This window comes from Sitophilus oryzae, unplaced genomic scaffold, assembly GCF_002938485.1.
Source record: "Sitophilus oryzae breed Bouriz unplaced genomic scaffold, Soryzae_2.0 scaffold_1188_pilon_pilon, whole genome shotgun sequence".
Lineage (NCBI taxonomy): Eukaryota > Metazoa > Arthropoda > Insecta > Coleoptera > Curculionidae > Sitophilus > Sitophilus oryzae.
Window position 1 is genome coordinate 756,511 of NW_022145824.1, and position 20,336 is coordinate 776,846.

Consider the following 20,336-nt stretch of genomic DNA (forward strand, 5'->3'; position numbering starts at 1 on the left):
ACTAGTGAGAAAGAAAATCTAGGAACTAGTGGAGTTGCAGTCGGAAGGGTTTGAAATCGAATTAATACACTTTGTTAATTGTCAAGCTTTCGGAACTTATTTATTCCTTCCTCAGGACACTGAAATGGAAACACGTTATTTATGTATTTCCATTTCAGTGTCCCGAGAAAGGACTAAATAAATTCCGAAAGTTTGACAATTAACAAAGTGTATTAATTCGATTTCAAACCCTTCGGACTGCAACTCCACTAGTTCCTAGTTTTCATATCAATAAATATATTTTTATAATAATTAGCGCTGCTATTGATATGTATTTATTTTATTTTAATTTCAAAGCAGATACTTATACATATTTAGTTTTATTATTATGTAATCAGTCCTCGTATATTTACCAATAATTTTAAAAATGTAAATTTATTAGGCAATACTAATTTTAAAATAATGAATGGGATGCCACGGAATTAGTTCTATTTTTATGATTTAGTCCTTGAACTTTGTACTGTGTTATTGAGTATGATATTAGTATCTAACAATCTGTTAAAGAATTTTAAATATAGTTATACAAGATGTGTGAAAAGTATGTGTGTTTCACCTCTATAACTTTTTTATTTTTAGCCGACCATACCAACAGGTATAGGTAGGGGAGAGGAGTAACTTCAATAGACATGTTCACTAATTTCTAATTTCAATGAATTTGGATAGCTACATATGAGTAAAAAACGTGGCACTCAAAATTTTTCTTAAAAACTATAATTTTCTCACATAAACGCAAAACAAAATTGAGAAATGCAGCAAGGCTAGAAAACGTACCCGGCTCGAGGCTACCTGTTTTTGACGTCACTGCTTTGACCGATCGATGGCGTCCGTACGATCGTGCACTTGCCGCATTGTTTTTACAGACGTTCGCGAAGGTGTATTGTTTATTTTCATTGTTTTGGTATTTTGAAGAAGTAAAATGAGTTCAAATAAGTGGTGTTTTGTCCCTGGGTGTATTAATACTTCAAAAAATAATCCACAGAAGCTTAAATCGTTACTTTGCGTATAATTCTTATTTTCTACTTTTAAGTGCATTTAATTTTAAGCTTGTTTTTAAAAAGTTTTTTTATCAATTTTTTCACTTGTAAATTTTTCGCTTAATATGGGTCCTATAGGGTGTCCAATTTAAAATGAGGTACATGGGGATCTTGGAAACCGATGAAGATACAAAGTCGGTTAAATGGAAGCAAAGTTGCGTATTTGTGTGCCCAAAAATAATCTATGTCTATTTTATTTTAAATCCATACCGTTATGTAGATACAGGGTGAAAAAGAAAAAAAATTAACATTTTCGAAAAACCACCATATTTGCTGTATTATTGGAGCTAAGGTAATCAAAATTTCAATATATGGGCAAGGCAACATGGCAATTTTAAAAATGATATCAAGAAAAACCTAGGCCTTCTATGTTGCGCACGGCCGGGGTCAACTTTTATTTTTCTTGTGAGCGCCATATTTAACTTTGGCGTTTTAAAAATCCTTATTAAAAATGTTTTCAACCGTGTATTTCAATATGGCGTCCATAGGAAAAGCAAAAGTGCACTTCGGCCATGCGCAACGTAGTAAGCCTAGACTTTTTTGAACATGATTTTTAAAATTTCCATATTGCCTTACCCCTATGTAAAAATTTTGATGACCTTAGCTCTAATAATACAGAAAATATGGTGGTGTTTAGAAAATGCACATTTTTCTTTTTCTCCCTGTATTTACGTAACGGTATATGAATATGAAATAAAATAGACCTAGATTATTTTTGGACACACAAAAACGCAACTTTTCTTCTATTTAACCGATCTTCTAACTTTAACGGTCTTCAAGATCCCCATTATTCCCCATGTAAGTACCTCATTTTAAACTGGACACCCTGTATTCGTGTGCGAATTTTCAGATCAATACAATTAAATTTTAAGATTTGGCTCCTTCTCCTTAATACGGCCCTATATCAGATCAACAATACGATAATTTTACATTGTCTTAGCTTCTATATACGCATGCAAATTTTCAGTTTAATATGATAATTAAAATTTAAAATTTGGCCACCTCCTCCTAAATACGGGCCTCTGACAGCTCAAAAACTCAATAATTTTGTATTGTCAAAAACCAAGTGTTGTTTGTTATCGCTTTCAAGTAAACCCGTCCTCCATCTCACTAAGTATCTTTGTTTTTAAACTAGTAATAAACTCCAAATATTAATCACAATAAACCAAATTTAATATGCAAACTACATCCGAGCACAACGCGATATGTCGTATTCTAGCTTGTTCTGTTAGAAATTCCACAGCGTGCAGACAGCACCGTTTACTCGCGCGGAAATACCGATCGAAGCAGTGACGTCAGGCCGCGTTTAGCGGATTCAAATGATAACGATAATTTCGCACGGATTTTTGAGGCATAAGCCTCTTATGGAATGTTATGAAATTTAGCATACTGAGTTTTAATGTCATAATGAATGACTAAATGAGAAGTAGGCACGTTTTAATTTTTTTGTGAACATTTCTATTACTTTTGTAAATTCATAAATCGTTAATAAATTTTAATAAGTTTAATAAATCGTGTGTTTATAATATATTTATTATAAAGGTTAATAAAAAAGTCACAAAATAGAACTTATATAAGATACTCTGCATCTATTGTCTAGGAGAATCTAACTGGCATTCTGCGCCTAACCAAAATAGGAACAAAACTGTCATTAGATAATAAATAAAAAAAATATGCAAGAAATATCTATTTTTAGTATCTAATAAACAGTCAACTTACCAACTTAGAGACTATGGATGTATAGAGTCCCCTACTTTGGTTCTCTATTAAATTTCTCCTCAGAAATAGTCTGAAAGAATAAATAATACCGTATGATCGAATAAAAACGGCGTCAGCGATGACCACGAAATGACGATCGATGACAATTCCCATATAATTTTTCATATAAAATGACAGAGATCTTCAATTCATAACCATCGCTGACGCCGTTTTTATTCGATCATACGGTACTTAGAGATATGTTGATATAGAGGGATCATGGAACAATTATGTTTACATAAATAAATCGCTAAAATTAAAATGCAAATAATTATAATAAATGGAGAATATGTTTTCTAAGAGAGCTGGCTTTATATTTACAGAAACTACATATAAACATAATTAGTTAAATATCTTATCCTTAAATTATAAAAACACTAATCACTCATGCACTGAAACTCCCACCTGTTCAAAAAAAGTGCTGAGATTAAAATGTTCTTCGTCTTTCCTCTAACTACATTTTTCAACCGATGACTTAATACTATAGTAGAAGGAAAAGAGTAATTGCACTCTCCCAAATATTTTCTGCCAGTTTTTACAATCTGTCGAATATCGGCAGATTGCAGAGCGTTTCAGTTGAGTTGCGTCCGTGGATCAGCGAGGTTCGAGCGTTGCGTCCCAGCACAGAGAGGGATTGACAAAAAATGAGTGCCTTACTGTGTGCTGCTATTGGTTGTAGTAATAATTAAAAAAAATGTTTGAGAGTCATTTGTGATCATGCTTGTGTTCAGGTTAATTTTTTCATGACTGATTACTACTTAATAATTTGATATTATTTAGATTTAAACCTCAATTTTTTTTATCGATTTTGCTTTTGACAACCATCTCTTGCTTGCTGTTTAACGAACTGCACCATCATTAAACAAAAATTTGCTAGTACCGAAAGTACAGAAAAAAAAACTGGAAATACCGGTTCCGAAAAATAGCTCCGGTTCCGGAAACGCTATAACGTGTCATAACCATGTTAAAATTGAACTTGTTTTAAATTAAAAAAGTTGTAGAAGATCTTTGAAATAGATAATAATATAAAAATATGTCATTATATATTTTTTCCGCATTCTTCCCTTCAGATACAGAAGAATTGTTACTTACACAAAATGTGAAAATATTCTGTTTTTAAGCAAATTTTTACTCGATGATCAGTTTTTTTTTTATTTTATTTTATTTTAACTCATATTTTCCTAAATACATCTCTGTGAAACTATGGCGAGTGTCACGACTATACTTTGCCTAGTTATAGACCACGACTATACAGCAACGTCAGTGGTCACGGGACGCGAAAACAAGGTCATATAAAATGGCAGAAAAAGAACAAAGGATTTCAAAAGGAGTAAAGCTACTCGTTACCTTATACTATGCTAATATGCATCAGTTCCACAAGAAGTCACGCGACGTGCGAATTTAATTAAATCACACAAGCTTTGTGAATATGTCTAGAGAGATGCGATTTTACTACAAGATTGTATTTCTGATTTAAATTTAATTTTTAAACTCACAAAATCATTGTGAAAATATTATCGTTTAGTAATAATCATTAATATTAATAAACTGTTTAAAAATTACATGTAAAAAAATCTTATTTTTACAAGTTTCTTATTGAAAAATATTGATACATTAATACTCTAATGTATCAATAATTTTTTTTGTAAAATTACCTACATTTTTTTTCAGCGTAGAGCCTATATAAAAGAAACATTTTGCATTATTGTGAAATATTTTACTAAATCTTATTTTTATTTATCACACGTCAGGTATTTAAACTAATTAATAAATACTTTAGATACCGATTGCATAAACCAAATATTACTTATTGATCGAAATTTATTATCGATTATATGACTACATTTTACACAATATTATCGTTAAACATCGGTTCACCTAATGGCCACAGCTAACTGCCAACCAAACAATAATAAACCGTTGAGATAGGATTTTAGGAACTTATATCAGCAGGTAAAATCTAAATATAAAACCCACACCATACAACAACATTCATTAGTTTTAACATGGCCGCTCTCGACATAACAAGTGCTGTTCAAAGCGTGTTTGATTTACCGAGTGATGTACCTTTTAACGTTACTTTAAAACCGTGCAAAAATGTAACATTTTTATCGATTCTCGACCTTCAGTTCAATTCAGTGCGAAAACAATATGTGACGGTTGAAGCGATCTGTTCAGATAAAATCCAACGGTTTAAAGATGTTAAAGAGAATTCTACATTGCCCCAGGTATTTACTTTTCAACGTAGTGACACAGAAAAATATATAGCCTTCCAACGATCGAGTACGGAACCAGAAAGCCTAATAAGTTATTTGAAAGATATATTAAAGGCTTTGGCAGAATATCAGTCACGAAATATACTTTCTGAAGAGACTTTAGTAGATGAAACGGGTAGTTACAAGTTGCGACAGCTGCTTGACACCACTAGTTCGACATATGAATTTAAGGATATCAAGCAAGACACTCTGGATAAAGCAACGCAATGTTTAGAACTGGATGCCGGCAAAGTATTTAAATCTGGATTACTAGTAAACAGTCTTGGTTTTCCTATAAATAACAGAGAACATGTACAGTTAAAATCTTGGAATGTACACAGGATTCCACCAGTATTCGATGCTTTATTATACATGTTTGTTTTGAGTAGCGAAAAATTTCGTCAAAAACATTTTTCGGAGCTACTAGAATCTTATTTTAGCCAACTAGAGAAATCTATAGAAGACAACATCCCAGAATACTCATCAAAATTAACTAATTATTACAGGGAAACGTCAGTACGAGTTTTACTCCCAGTATTAAAATTTCAAATCATTAATTCAAATAAAACAATTAATTCTCATGAACCTGAAGATCTGGTTTTAAATATCTGGAGATTTCTGAAGAACCCTCTCATAAATCAAGAAGACATCTACGAAATTATAAAAAACAAATTTCACTCTACTGATTTCGAACTGGTTGACTACGACATGAAACAGTTAAACAGCAATGGCGGTCATCTAGGACAGTATTTTAATTTAAGTATTACAGTTAATCTTAACGGGGAAACTCAGTCATTACAGCTTTTTGTAAAACTTATAATTCCCCATAATGAGTTTTTAAGAGCAATTGTCGAAAATGGTCCAACCGAGAAAGAACATTTCTTCTACAATACTCTTCTACCCTTGTATAATGAACACGGTTTGGAAGGTTTATCAGATTTCGCTCCACAGTGCTTTCTGAGCAGAGAAAACTGGATGTTAGTATTAGAAGATCTGGCAAAGGAAGGGTTTCGTTGTTTAGAACTTAACCAAAACTTAGACTATTCTCGTCTAAAGGCGATAGTGTCATTGCTAGCTAAGTATGCAGCCTCTACATTAATTTTAGAAGAAACTTTAACCAGGAAGAATGGAGAAAAAGTTCGTATGGATAAACTGTTTCCAGGAAAATTCAGGGAAACTATATACCTAAATACTACAGAAACGCCAATAGGAAAATTTTTCAATGGTAATAGAGTTGCTATACATTACCTTTTAGAACGGTCCCCAGAAATTACTGAAAAAACTGGTTTGGGTCATGAAGAAATTATTCGTAGAACCGATGAACTGTACGAGTCGGTTTATAAGAAGATTTTAACCTCTGATAAGTTTAGAAATGTCATAACTCACGGGGACGTGCATCTAGGAAATATGATGTTCTCTTCCGATGAAAACGATATCGTTTCCAAAGCTATCTTAGTAGATTTCCAAGTTTTACGTTACGTACCTCCAGTTTTTGAGCTATTGTTTTTTATTTACACTTGTTCGTCAAGAGACACTAGATTAAAATACATCGATCAGCTTGTCGACGATTATTATCAGGACATTAGCAAATATTTAAGAGATTTTCAATACGACCCGGAAGAAGTTTTTTCAAGAGATGAGTTTAATGAAAGTATAGAATATATTAAATCAGCTGTCTTATCAGCTACGTGTATATTATCTCATATGGCAAAAATGAGCACAAAAAGTAGAGAGGAAATGTTGTTCGATCCAGAGAAGTTTGATTACTACGTTAAGGATAATAGAAAAGCCATGATAGATTTGCTTTGGAGTGACGAGTATTATAAGGGATGTATGAAAGACCTTGCTCATGATATCGCGGATTATATTACTAACTCCTGTTAAAGATACTATAAGAACTTTGTAAAAACTTTTTAATTAAAATGGATCTCTTAAAAAAACTTTATACTAAATTTATTTGAAATAACAAAAACAAAAATCCAAAGTCCCTTTTTATTTTTACCTTTTTATAGCAATATTCGTTAATATATTAATACTATCCTTGTATTTTCTGTATTAATTTCTAACACATTTTTTGAAACTTAAGTCACAAAGTTTAGTTAATTGTCATAGGGGGTCCTAGCCCTATTAAAAAAATAATGTTTTATTATTATATCAAAAAATATTTTATTTAGACTGAAATTTCGGTGTAATGAATGTGGTAGGTATTTGTAATAACATATACAGGGTAGTCCAAATTGTATTCGGGAAACTTCGGCAGAGCATATTCTGCAGATAAAAATAAGTAAAAAAGGTTCACATAAATTTATGTCCTAAAATGCTTCATTTTTGAGATACAGGGTGCAGAAGTTTCATTTTTATTTCACCCTTTTTCAAATAGCTTGTGAACTAATGTCAATAGTTGGATAAAAATTAGTGTTTGAATGTTTTTTGACATGGGAAATTTGATTTTGATATCATTGTACTTTTTTGACTTCAACTTGTAGGGGGCGTCAGCTACATAAGTTTTAACTGGTTTGAAGAGAACTTTTTGTTTGTACCTGTATAAAAATTCTGTGTGAAAAAATATACATTTCTGCACAAAAATGGCCTCTTGATAAAAATCACTACGAATAACCGTTAAAAATTGTTATAATGTATTGATTATTTCGATTTTAAATAACTCGTAGCAAGTTTTACCAAGATACCTTTTTATGTAAAAACCGGCCGAAATGCATATTTCCTCACTCAGCAGTTTTGTACAGGTACGGACGAAAAGTTATTGCTCCAATTATAAAATACGTAGGTGGTGTCCCCTACAAGTAGGATTGACACCGTAATCAAATTTGTCATGTCAAAAAACTGGCAGACACCAATTTTCATCCAAATATTGACGTTATTTCAGATATTATTTGGAAAAAATCGAAATAAAAATGAAACCCCTACACCCTGTATCTCCGAAACGAATCATTTTAGGAGATACATTTATAAGATATATTTATTGCTTATTTTTATCTGCAGAATATGCTGCCGAAGTTTTCTGAATAAAATTCGGACCAGCCTGTATATCAAGCTTGCAGTACATACGTTAATACTCGAAGTAGTTGTTAACTTCTAAAATCAATAATACACTGAACCAAAAGTCGACATAAATATAATGGAAAAAGTTCATTAATATAATGAATAAAATCATTAATTTTGAGCCGATGAACGATTTCATTGGCACAATGAAAAGTAATTCATTAACTCTGTGAACTTTAAGTTCATTAAATCAAGAACAGTGTTCATTAATTTGAAGAACACATTCATTGGTACAAAGAACAGATTTCATTAATATAATATACCCAAATCCTTATATTAATGAACCGTATCTTAATACAGTAAAACAATTTCATAACCTGTTTAGTTATACATTTAAAAGTCGACACTATTAGTACCTCTTGTTGTGCCGTATAATCGATGATGAAGATCCCTGTCATTGATATGAAATGTCATTGATAGTCATTTCCCAGCCAACTACCTAAAATAATTCTACTATAAATAGATTTCCATTTGAACAAGCCCTTAGCTACAAAGGTAACAAAATTACCAATAGTGCCGACTTACTGACGCGCACAGTAAATTTTTCCATTATAGGACAATAAAAAACAAGTGCAATGAACTAATAATAATTTATGAATTCTTTTAAATACAAGTTAAAAATTAAAAAAATATCGAATCGACGAAGAGAATAGTAATGTTATTATTAATTTTAGGGTAAATTATAATAAGAAAATTAATTTACCAGTCGATATCCTGAGGGATTTCTATAAAAAGACCATTTCTTCATTATATTAGCTGTATTGTTAGACTTGATAACGTCTAGACGAATTTTCAACAGGCCTTCCAAGTTGCATCAAGTGGGTCCGATGTTAAATTGTCGAATTTGAGGGCTTGAAGGCGGGTCTCAGCATTTTGTTTAGGTTCTAAAAGTATATCAAAATAATTAAAATGCCAAATATTAAAAGAACATTGGAATTTACCATAATCAGTTTCATGCCTCGACTTGTTACTATGTTTTTCTTCTTTTTGTTTTGTAACTTCTGACCAAAGACATCTAAATAAAAGGAGACGAAACAATTTACATTTTACCGCGATCACGAACCGTGTTGCACAAAAATCGATGATGCCAATTTTAAGTGACCGGTGGTAGATTTCGGTTGATTACGGTTTGAGTTCTAAATGCTATTGTCATTACAAGGTCATTAGACTAAATATTTGTGTAGATATATAAGTTTAATTATAATACATTAATTATACTAGGATTATACCTTTGAAATTATTATTAGTTTTCTAATTAAATTATATTAAAATTACGATTAAAATATATTAGGGAAATTACTAAGACAATCCGGCATCGCTACGGATTAATTTTTACTACGAATTGTCGGAATCTGTAGAAATTACGCTGACATTTGACGTATTCATTCAACTTTTGTCCAACGGAGCATTGTTGCGAGTTTTCTGCGACCGTTGGAAGTGTTTGTGGATTTCGGACAACTTTCGAATAATTATTAGTGTTTATTGCAAAGAAAACTATTTAAAGTAGTTTTTTAACTATCTACAATGGTTCACCAGTGCATAGTTTGTTAAAGGTGGACTATTCTAACTCCTGATTGATATTTGGACGGTAAGTGTTATTACATTTTTTTACCTTTAGCAATGCCTTTACAGTAGCGTATCTAAGTACTTTTAGTTATAAGTAGATTATTACAAAAATACGTATATTTTCTTATTTGCTGTCGTTTTTGATTGTGAAATTAGACTTATCCTCAGTTAGACCTCAGGCAAAACCTTGGCAAAACCGATCTACGTTTTAAGTCAATTATTTTAAGTATTTGTCCATTTCGCTGTTACAGTTGGTGGTAAAAAATGCTCAGAGGTAATACTGGCTGTTCTCAACTTAACATTTAAAAACCTTTTTTATATTATATCTAAGTACCAACTAACATTCGAAACCGCTATAAATATCTTAAAAATTGTGTATGTTATGGCTAATATCTGCTGAATAAAACAGCTGTTGCTGTTATAGGTAGTTAATACCTGAAATTTGAACACGATTTGAACATCAGAATTATTCAGTTATATTCTATATTAACTATGTACCTATATGTATGCTAAATTAGTATGACAAAGTTAGCTAATGTTCAATTAAAGACATTTAATTTTTATAATTACTTCAGACTTTGGCTAGATAATTTCCATATTTCTCTCCCAATGTTGAAAGAAAACTATTTTTGCAATCTAAATATTAATATTATTGAACTCTAGTTAACATTAGCAGGTTTTAGATATTAACCGTAACACATGATTGATCTATTATTTATTTATTATAAAAAATTCTATAAGTAATTACATAATAGGTAAGGTTTAGATATAGGTATTCAAAATTCAAATTAAAAAAGTTAATAAAATAAATAAAATTATAATGATGCTTCAGTACTTAAAAAATATTCACTGTTTTGAATGATAATGATAAGCCTTACTTATGATAATTCTTTACTCTTTCATTTATGATATTTTTTTTTTAGTTTTGGAACCCTTTACACTTTTACCCACACTTACCTATACACCCACACACACACAATTCACAGACGAGTACATATCTGGTGTTTTAAATAGAGGAAAATAAACCTTGGAAAATTTTTCCTTTAGGTTAATTTTTCCTTTTTTACCACATATTTTTATTATTTTACATATATTATTAAATAGATTTATAATACTTAATATGTATGTGTTGCATATTTAACCAATAGTACTTTTGTAGCGTTCCTATAAATACTGAGCTTAGACAATGATCGATTTCACTCTTGAATTAACGTGTGTCCTAATTTGTTCTGATGATTTTGATAAGAGCAATATTATGATCGCCGAATTAACTGATCGAAGGCAAATAAGACCAAATTCTGAGCCTCAAATAGATAGTACCATTTTTGTTGGGGCTTTATCATACAGGTAAAAAGCAGTCAAATACATTTTAACAGTTAATAAATAAGTATTGTACTAATATTAGTATTTACTCTAGGTTTTCTTCTAGTTTGTACCGCCACCCAAAAAATGTTTTAGGAAAATGAACCTCCAGACCAGCTGAGGGACTAGAGAAGGTCCCTACCTAGTCCCGCGATTGGCAGTTTGGCTGGCCCCCCAAATTTGTAAGAACATTGATACATTTTATACATGTATTTTAATATTGATAATTAATTAAAATTCACAGGATTTTGCCTAAAATCATACAAGATAAACTAGCCCTTCTCAAGAAGCCCTACCCTCAAAACAACAGAAACGGCATTGGAAAAAGAAGTTGGAATTAACCAGTATGTGCTCTTTGTAAGTGTATTCTGGATGTTTGACTGACAAGGCTTAAAAGCTCTTGTATTTTTAACAGAATGGGAATATAGTTGTATTCATAAGAAAGTAATATATATAATAATATAATAATAATATAAAATGCTAATGTTTATCTGTGTCGTCTCTACTGAAGTAACGACTTGCTCTAGAAAGTTGCTTTTTTTACTAAAAGATAGCTAATTGGCTCTTCTAAAAACTGTCATCACCGGATTTTTTGTTTTTCATTTAATTAAAAAAAAATAAAAAGTATTTTTTTTTCCTGATGTTGTGGCGGATGCGCCAGGCTTCAACTAGTATGTAATATATTTTATATGAAATACTCTCATTATAACTATTATTGTCAAGTAGTGTACTGTGCCTTATTGAATACAGGTGTACACCCTCTTGCGAAGTATTTACTTTTTAACATACAGGGTGTCACAATAGTAAGTTTAATTTTGACATATCCAGGTATTTCTTTAAAAAAATAGAGACGCGAAATTTCGTAGACACAATTTTTGCGGTAAAAAATCTAAATACATTCTTATTCATACTTTTGACGTAACTATAGTAGACGGGATCCTTTGACACATTGAGCTTTTTCAAAATAACATTTTTTCTGCTTTTGTTTGCCATCTTAATTATTTAAAAATTGACATCTCTATCTTTCTTGCAGAAAAGGGGACACTTTTATGTCATTAGCAGTAATAGATTTCAAGGAAGCTGTTATAATATCTAATAGAACAATATAGCGTAATATAAGATTACTAATATCACTTTGTATCTTTTATTATTAATTAATTAAGCACTTTATGGGTTTACTTCCCTATCTTAATTTTTATAAAAATACGAGACTTGTTGCTTCTCATTGTCAAGCTTTATCGGTCGAATATCCAGAAACCCTCTATAATTAAAATAGCTATCTTTTATTTTATATGTTTTGTCAAGGATATGTTATTTGGAATTATCTTCCACATTATAAGATCATAAACTATATAATTTTTGCCATAGTGTTGGTTTTTGTTTACATATATTTTCTATGAGTGAGCTTTTGTTTTGCACTAGGAAACATTCTCGCTTAATGATAAGTTTAATACTATAGAAGGAAATTATTAGTATTTAGGAAAAAATTAAAAACGAAAATAGGTTTTATTGAAAAATTAATTATTAATGTTTTTTTGTTTGTTTACAGCATAGTAAGACAATCCTCATCTTCTGATCTCTCAATAGTTGGATATTTATTATCTCAAGAAAGTCGTCAAAGTATCAGAAAAAGGTAAAAATTACCTCTACATTATATACAAGGTGGTGCCTCTCCTACGACGCGGAGGCTCCAAAGAGAACGGTGGTTTTTATCGTTAATGTAATTTTGGGAGCATATGTAGGATAATGGAAAGCATTTTATAGAAATATCAAGAGTTCTGCGCGGTGTCCCCAAAGTTATGCATCAAAGTTTTTTTTTGTAATGGAACACCTATATATTAATTGATTTTCGGATTCTAGGAAAGAAATAAAAGTGAGTTTTGTTAAAGAAGCATATGTCTAAAATGTAAGGCTTGTCATATTTCACATTTGGTGAAAATAATGAATAAACTTTAAATTTCAATAACAGCTACCTAGATGGAAATTTACTCATTGTATATTTAACCAAATTAAAATTTGACCTTAAGCATTCTATTAATTGATGAATGCACACTGCAATTAAAAGATCGGAATAGTATTCTGGGTGTTCAAATAAAAGGGAACTTGCTGTGTTCATTTCAAATAAAAGGGAATAAAATTACATTTTAGTCCAATAATGAAATTCACCTTTATTTTTCTCATAGAATCCGAAAATCAAATAATATATAAGGTGTCCCATTCCAAAAAACAAAACTTTGTTGTGTAACTTTTTTGGCGACACCCTGTAGAACTCCATATTTTAAAAAAACACATATTTTATCACATTTATATGTTTAAATGCTCTAAATTAACCTACATATACTCCCAAAATTTAATTTCAATACAAACTCTTTCTCCTTGGTAGCATTTAAGAGGCGCCACCCTGTATCTTAAGTAAAATTGTGCATAAGTTATTTTAATTTCAGAAAGAAGTATGTTAATGAGGCATTATAATGATATTATGTAGAAATTTAAGTCTTGTAAAAATTTGGAAACAAAGAAAATGAAAAATACATACTTTACAAATAGGTCTTAGAAGATTGAAAAATAAAATAATATCAATGCATCAGTTAATTGATTACTTAAAAGAAAAATCTTTGATAAGTGAATCAACTGAATTGACCATTCAGGTATGAATATAGGTATGCAGGGTGACATTTTAAAAACATAATGGTTATAAGTCAAAGGTTATATGTGAGGATCCAAAAAAATATAAAAATCAAGTAAAAATCGCTAAAAGCAATTTCTAATAATTGAAGCTGTATCTCTTACTGTTTCTGAGATCCCAGTGCTTGTAATTATTATCTTGGACACACTATTTTATGTATATATTTGAGTGGCGGGCGGAGGGGAACTATAATAATGTAAAGTTATCGGCCATTTAATAATTTAGTCCTACAGCCATTATGTCAAAATCTGTCCCCAAGATTCATTAACAAGTTTTAAATTTAGTTCTGGTCTAATTTTGTGAATGATACACTAATCCATATGACAGTGGCATAAATACGATTAATGGAAGGTTCTAATTTCCATGACAAGGCCAGGTCTAAATTTTAAAACCCTTTAGTGAATTTGGTTGTGTCTAAAAAAGACTAATAATAATATTATAGAGATATAACATTAATAGAGATAATATATGTTTTTTTAGGTTTCCTTAGCTGAACCAGTACAAAGTATTTTTGAAAGAATGTTAAAAGGACCTGCCACACAAAAATCCAATCTTCTGCTACTATCCTTTGCTTTAACATTGTCATTTTATTCGCCGAAAACATAGAATTTTATAAGGGATACATAAACTGGCCCAGAGTTTTCTTAGGAGGCCTCTAAATTCCATTTAGTTTTCAACAATATTTTTGATATTTTTAACTCTCAGAATGGATTTACAAAATATTCATATAAAAAAATTATCAAAAATATAAGAACAACATACTTTTTAATAATTTTGAAATAATTAAATTGTATTTATTGGACTTACTTTTAAAAGAATGGTCAACCATAGTCACAAGAAAAACGGGATTTTTGGGCTTTCTAATTTGTATGGAAAGCTTACAACGTATGTATAAATACTATGTAAAAAGAAAATCAATTATTGAAATATATTTTGACTAACTGGTGGAGGTCCACGTATACAAAAAGCAAAAACGGAAGATAATAATATATTCAATTAATGTAAAAATGAGAAGAGCATTGTGGGATTAAAAAACATGATGGTGATAGATTGTCTAAAACTAATAGGAGTACTGGTATTGTAAGTACTAACCTTTCATTGTGTTTTTGAATTTTTTATTACTTTGAAGAGAATTCAATATATTTAGATATTTTTTCAGTCAACAAAACTGATGGTTACAAAGAAACAGAAGAAAAGGGAAGATACTAATTTACTAGACAAAAGGCTGTTCTTTTGTAATATGGAGATGGGCAAAATTCAAAGTAGTAGTACTCAAAACAGAGAAGAACATAAGCTAAAGAAAAGACAACAACAACCACTATAGCAGCAAAACCACTATAATTCCGATTTATTTGTCTGTGATGATTGCGACTTTTAATGGAGATGAAATGTTACGAAAAATTACATCATACGTGAGTAATAAAAAATTATCTTGATTTGAATAAAGTATAAAATCATATAGACGATTGTTGCTCGATTCAGTATCGAATAGGTTTTTAATATGTCTTATGCAGATTTAGATAGTGCGGTCCTTAGTACCTTTTCAGTACCTTACGACCAGCAGCTTGATTTTACATTGAAGCACTGTAGTGGCGACCACGACATTCTAGTCTTAGACATTATAAAAAATGCCACATCGAAGAAGTATATTGCAGTACCAGGCGTTCAACATTCTCGAGAACATAGTACAAGTTATAGAAGAGAGAATAACTTAGTAGTTCCCCCGGTATTCAAACCTATATTTAGATGTCTTTGCTTCTGACACATATTTGGAAACCGCTGTTTTAATGAATACCCGCACCAGAGATCTCACACAGCGGAATTTGATTTGACAACACAACAAATTAACTACAATACGATAGGACTTTTATTAAAATATTCAAAATATTGAAGAGAACATTTACCGCTCTAATGAAACTAAAGCCTCACTGAATAACACAACCACACAGACGTTAGGTATTAAAGTGCCAAAGTAACCGAGCAAGATGGCCACCATTTAAGTCCTAATATTTTATTCCTGATATTAATAACCGTATACATTAATATAATGTAGTGTGTTCCTTGTATTAATAACATTGTCCATTGTCACAATGTACAACTCATTAATCAATGATTTAGTACATTAATATAATGAATATGTGTTCATTAAAGTTTCAGCATTAAAATAAAGAACGCATTTATTGGGACAATGAACGCGTTCTTTATATTAATGAAAATCTTACATTAATTTAATAACCAGATTTTCATTATAATGGTGAAATTAGATTCATACTATTAATAAATCAGTCATCGATCTATGTTTAACAAATCATTAATATAATGAAAAAATCATTGTCCCAATGAAACAACAGTTAATATTCAATGTTCATTAATATTATGAACAATATTTTTTTCAGTGTAGTTAAAATTAATATAGTAGGCTTAATTATAATAGTTAAAATTAATTATCAACTGATGTTTTTTAAATTTCTTAAAATATATAATAATATTATTACTACAAAGATATAAAAATAATATAAATTATAAAGCTATACATCAACACTTGGCAACAGTGTCGTGTCATTAACCAACAAAATTATCTGTATTATCTTTTGTTTAAAGCTGATTATTTCGAACGAGTACGCTTCTTTGTTTTATTTACGATTCTTAAACAGTCCAAATTGCACTATTTCTCATTAAAATGCTTCGTAAGAAACTCGAACACTATATAAAAAATAGTGAACTATCGGAAGTAGATCGAGAACTTTTTTTAAGTTTACCACTAATAAAGAACAATATAGATTTCTTAAAATTAACTTTACACGCTCTGATTCATTGTCAAGATACAACATTTTCACAGGATAATTACAAGAATGAATTTGGTGTTTATAAACTTGATACATCTCTTTATTCAAAAGCATTTCTGGATACTAAAATGGATGTCCTCCAATCACAGGTACGAGATTTAGAGAAATCAGTGAATAATTTAATGGAAAACAGTGTGTTAGTGCCTACTTTTGCACAAAGTTTTCTAAATAGAAGTTGGGATAATGCTACTGCAAAACCAATAATGTATGACGTATTAACAATAATATTTGCCTTAACTGATAGCAATTTTAGGCAAAAACATCTTCAAGATATATTAAATTATTATTATGATACGTTTAAAATAGTCAGCGAGAAATTATTGACCATTGTGGACATCAATGATTTGGAATACCATCTCAAAATCCTTATTCCAATTGTAAAACTTGAGGCGATTAGTTTTTTAATCCAGACTAAACAGAACTCAGAACTCAGTGTGTACGTGAGTGATTTGGAACGCTACTTTAAAAATCCGTTGCTAAATAAAGAAGATTGTATCGAGGCAGTTTCAAAAAAAATTGGTACTCGTGAGTTTGACTTGTTAGATTACAGACTTATTACATTAGATGAATGCAATGGCCATTTAGGAGAATATTTTTCTCTCGTATCAAAAGTAAAGTATTCTGGTAAAATAGAAGACTTAAAAATGTTTGTAAAGGCATCGTATAGGACCAACGAATATTTAGCCGCCCTGGCAAATTCAGGACCGTCTAAAAAAGAAGACTTTTTCTACAGAACTATTTTAACACAATTTGAAAAGTGTGGGTTCAAATCTTTGTTGGATTTTACGCCTAATTGTTATTTCAGCCGATTTAATGATGTGTTAGTACTTGAAGATCTCATCGAGCTCGGATTCAAAAATTTACAAGGAGATACCAAGTTAAATTACAAGGAATTTAAATGCATTTTTGTTCAATGTGCCAAATTTCATACTTTAACAATCCTTTTAGAAGTTTTTCTATCTCAAGATAGCAAAAAACCAGTATATCTTAATGATGTCTATAACAATGACTTCGAGGATTGGATTCTAACTGAGAAGAAAGGTGTCCCCACTACTCCTGTTCATCCAAAAAACGCTGGACCCGGAATTCATGCGCTCATCGACTATTTTCCACAGTTTTCGAAAACTATTTCCAAGGAAAATTTAAAACAAAAATTAGACGAGATCATGTTGGTTATGGGCAAAAAATTTAGTTTTCAAAAAAACTATAGGAATGTGATATGTCATGGAGATTTATACGCAAGCAACATAATGCTAAGAGAAAGTGCTTGTATGCTTGTAGATTATCAAGGTTTAAGATACGGCCTCCCTTTTCAAGATATATTTCTTGCTCTATATTGTCACGGCGAGAAAAAAGTCAGAGATAAATACTTCTACAACTTATTAGATGATTACTACATAGAAATGCAAAGAATATTGAATGAATATAACTTGAAAATCGAAAATATATATCCATTAGATCAATTTAAAGCCGCAGCAGAATATATGAAACCATATTCAATAGTTTTAGCATTACTTTATTTACAACTTCTTATTGTTCCACAAGATATAAATGAAGAATTAGGTCATCATGAAAAATTTATTTATTATACAACTGTTGGTAGGAAGGAATATGTTGATCGATTACTATGTTGGGAAGACTTTAAAATTCACGCTGAAGGATTAATTCAGGATCTATACGAATGTTTTGAACAATAGAAAAAGCTTAAATTTTATTTAAATATTTAGGTCTAGATAAAAAGAATGTGTCCTAATTGTATGAAAATAAATGATTATAAAAACCTTAGTTTTTTCGCTCTTTTCATGTTTGTTACATGATAATTGAACTGTGTACAGGGTGAATAAAGAATGATTGTAATCGTTAAATATACCAGTAAATACCTTACGGTAACACGGCATTAGTGCGAGGAGGTCCAATATCGTCGTTGTTTTCGAAGATATGAAAAAAAGTTTTATACAATTATTGTATGGTTTATAAAGGGGCATATCCTAAAAATATTTTGTTGTATACAGGATGTCATATAAATAAGTTATGATAAAGTTTTATTTTATTTTTAAATACACCCCCATTTTTCTGTAGATTGGAAGTAAGATTGGATTAGAAGTAATTGGATTCAGCATACAATTCTGCATTATATTATTATTATTTGAAGCACTCTGCGGTGTTACCATTCTATTTCCTATTTACTAAAACTTTGGATAAAGACATTATATCCATTATATCATATAAAAGTGGTAAAACCCTGGTTTCAATATAACTTTTTTTTTGAAAAATCATTTATTTAAAACATCATTTTTTACAAAATTAAACAGTCTACTTATAATATATACTTATATGTATAAAGATGATTCAAAGTAAATGTGAGCTCCTAAACAATGCATTTTAAGCATTGGTAAAAAAAGTAAGCATTAATCCAATTTACCTTTATTTTTTTGGTTTTAAAAAATACAACTTTGATGTTTTTTTATATTTATTTGGGACATTCTGTACCTTTTCAACTTTTGACACTTTTGCTTAAAAAAATCGTATTTTATACTTCAATCTAGAGTATGCATCTTACCTTCAATCTGGAGTATGTATCTTATCTTATTATCTGTATTAAAAACACTAATTTTTAATCAAGGAGCCTTGGAAAAATATATTTGATCGTCTAATGTTTTTGTGCCTTGTCCTGGCCGGTTAAAATTTAAAATATAGTATTTTTAATATCCAAATCGTATTTTTAATCATACCTCAATTTTTTCAAATTAAACAAGGGTGGTTCATTAGAATATTTGGAAAAAGCATTTTTTACGAATAATTTTGTTTCAAGCACTTGGTATTTCGAGACAAATTGTGAACATGTTGCAATTTCAAATAAACCATATGCGAAAATGTCAAAAGTTGACATATGATATGTCATTCTATTCAGAGTGTCATTTTCTATCGAATAAAGTAAAACAATACCGAGGGTGTCATTTAAAAATCTAAAGTTGTAGTCATTTCCGATGAAACAGGAAGTGACCAAAACCAATCGAATACGTTAATCAATCCTAATTTATGTCATATACTAATATACCAAGCCTCGTTTTTTTATCTGAAAAAATAAAAAGGTATATGGGTGAGCTACTTTTGAGATGCACCCGGTATTAATATCAGAAATATTACGAAAGGAGAAATGTAAACGTAATAAATTTATAACTTAACTTATACCGCTAATCCCTCCTATTTACAAAAACCTTCTAAAGACAGTAACGACACCTAAACTAACTAAAATATGTACAATACCGGGTGGCCAACTAAGAATGGACGCCGGCTGTATCTCAGAAACTACATCTCGTATAACTTGGGGAAAAAAAATCTAATAAGTAAATCGACCAAGAGAAATCCCTGGAAATTATTTTCAAGTTCGAAAAATGTCCGCTAGGGGGCGTTTCTCTGATATCCAATCAGAAAACAGGAGTTTTCTCAAAAATATGCAGGTGAACAGGTATTTTAAATATTACTATTATAATCATCGAGAAATTTGTAATTTTTTTGATATAGAGTATTTTGCTCTATCTCGTGGTGGGAGAAGTTTAAACTTGCTTTTATTAAAATAAGGATAACTCCGGTTTAGGTTAGCCGAATTAAACAAACTAGAGCTCGTTTAAAAAAGCTTTTCTTCCTTAATGATCTCCAGGAAAAATTTTGTTTCCATATTTTTGTTTTCGTGGTAGCTAGAGGGCGCTGTTTGACATCATAACGGATA

General features: G+C 30.3%; 3 protein-coding genes and 3 long non-coding RNA genes across 7 annotated transcripts in view; 5 read left to right on the forward strand and 1 right to left on the reverse strand.

The window, feature by feature from the left end:
- Positions 1–20,336, forward strand: part of LOC115891600 (adenylate cyclase type 8-like) — a 286,870-nt gene that overhangs the window by 185,199 nt on the left and 81,335 nt on the right. The window lies entirely within an intron of this gene.
- On the reverse strand, positions 2,607–9,219 carry LOC115891619. Its single transcript, XR_004051884.1, has 4 exons — positions 9,088–9,219; positions 8,850–9,030; positions 2,793–2,862; positions 2,607–2,697 (listed from the first exon to the last, which is right to left on the reverse strand). It is a non-coding gene; the product is annotated as an uncharacterized LOC115891619 (long non-coding RNA).
- On the forward strand, positions 4,704–7,026 carry LOC115891608. Its single transcript, XM_030912119.1, has one exon. The coding sequence runs from the start codon at positions 4,838–4,840 to the stop codon at positions 6,968–6,970; it is 2,133 nt and encodes a 710-aa protein (XP_030767979.1). The 5' UTR covers positions 4,704–4,837; the 3' UTR covers positions 6,971–7,026.
- Positions 9,597–10,915, forward strand: LOC115891618. Its single transcript, XR_004051883.1, has 3 exons — positions 9,597–9,734; positions 10,636–10,759; positions 10,872–10,915. It is a non-coding gene; the product is annotated as an uncharacterized LOC115891618 (long non-coding RNA).
- On the forward strand, positions 10,921–15,064 carry LOC115891617. The gene is made up of 7 exons (XR_004051882.1): positions 10,921–11,059; positions 11,130–11,256; positions 11,319–11,431; positions 12,624–12,707; positions 13,519–13,722; positions 14,241–14,645; positions 14,920–15,064. It is a non-coding gene; the product is annotated as an uncharacterized LOC115891617 (long non-coding RNA).
- On the forward strand, positions 16,247–18,388 carry LOC115891611. The gene has a single exon (XM_030912123.1). The coding sequence runs from the start codon at positions 16,441–16,443 to the stop codon at positions 18,301–18,303; it is 1,863 nt and encodes a 620-aa protein (XP_030767983.1). The 5' UTR covers positions 16,247–16,440; the 3' UTR covers positions 18,304–18,388.

Excerpts from the sequence above, each read along its gene's own strand:
- LOC115891608 (XM_030912119.1), top strand. The coding sequence starts at position 4,838 with ATGGCCGCTCTCGACATAACAAGTGCTGTTCAAAGCGTGTTTGATTTA.
- LOC115891611 (XM_030912123.1), top strand. The coding sequence starts at position 16,441 with ATGCTTCGTAAGAAACTCGAACACTATATAAAAAATAGTGAACTATCG.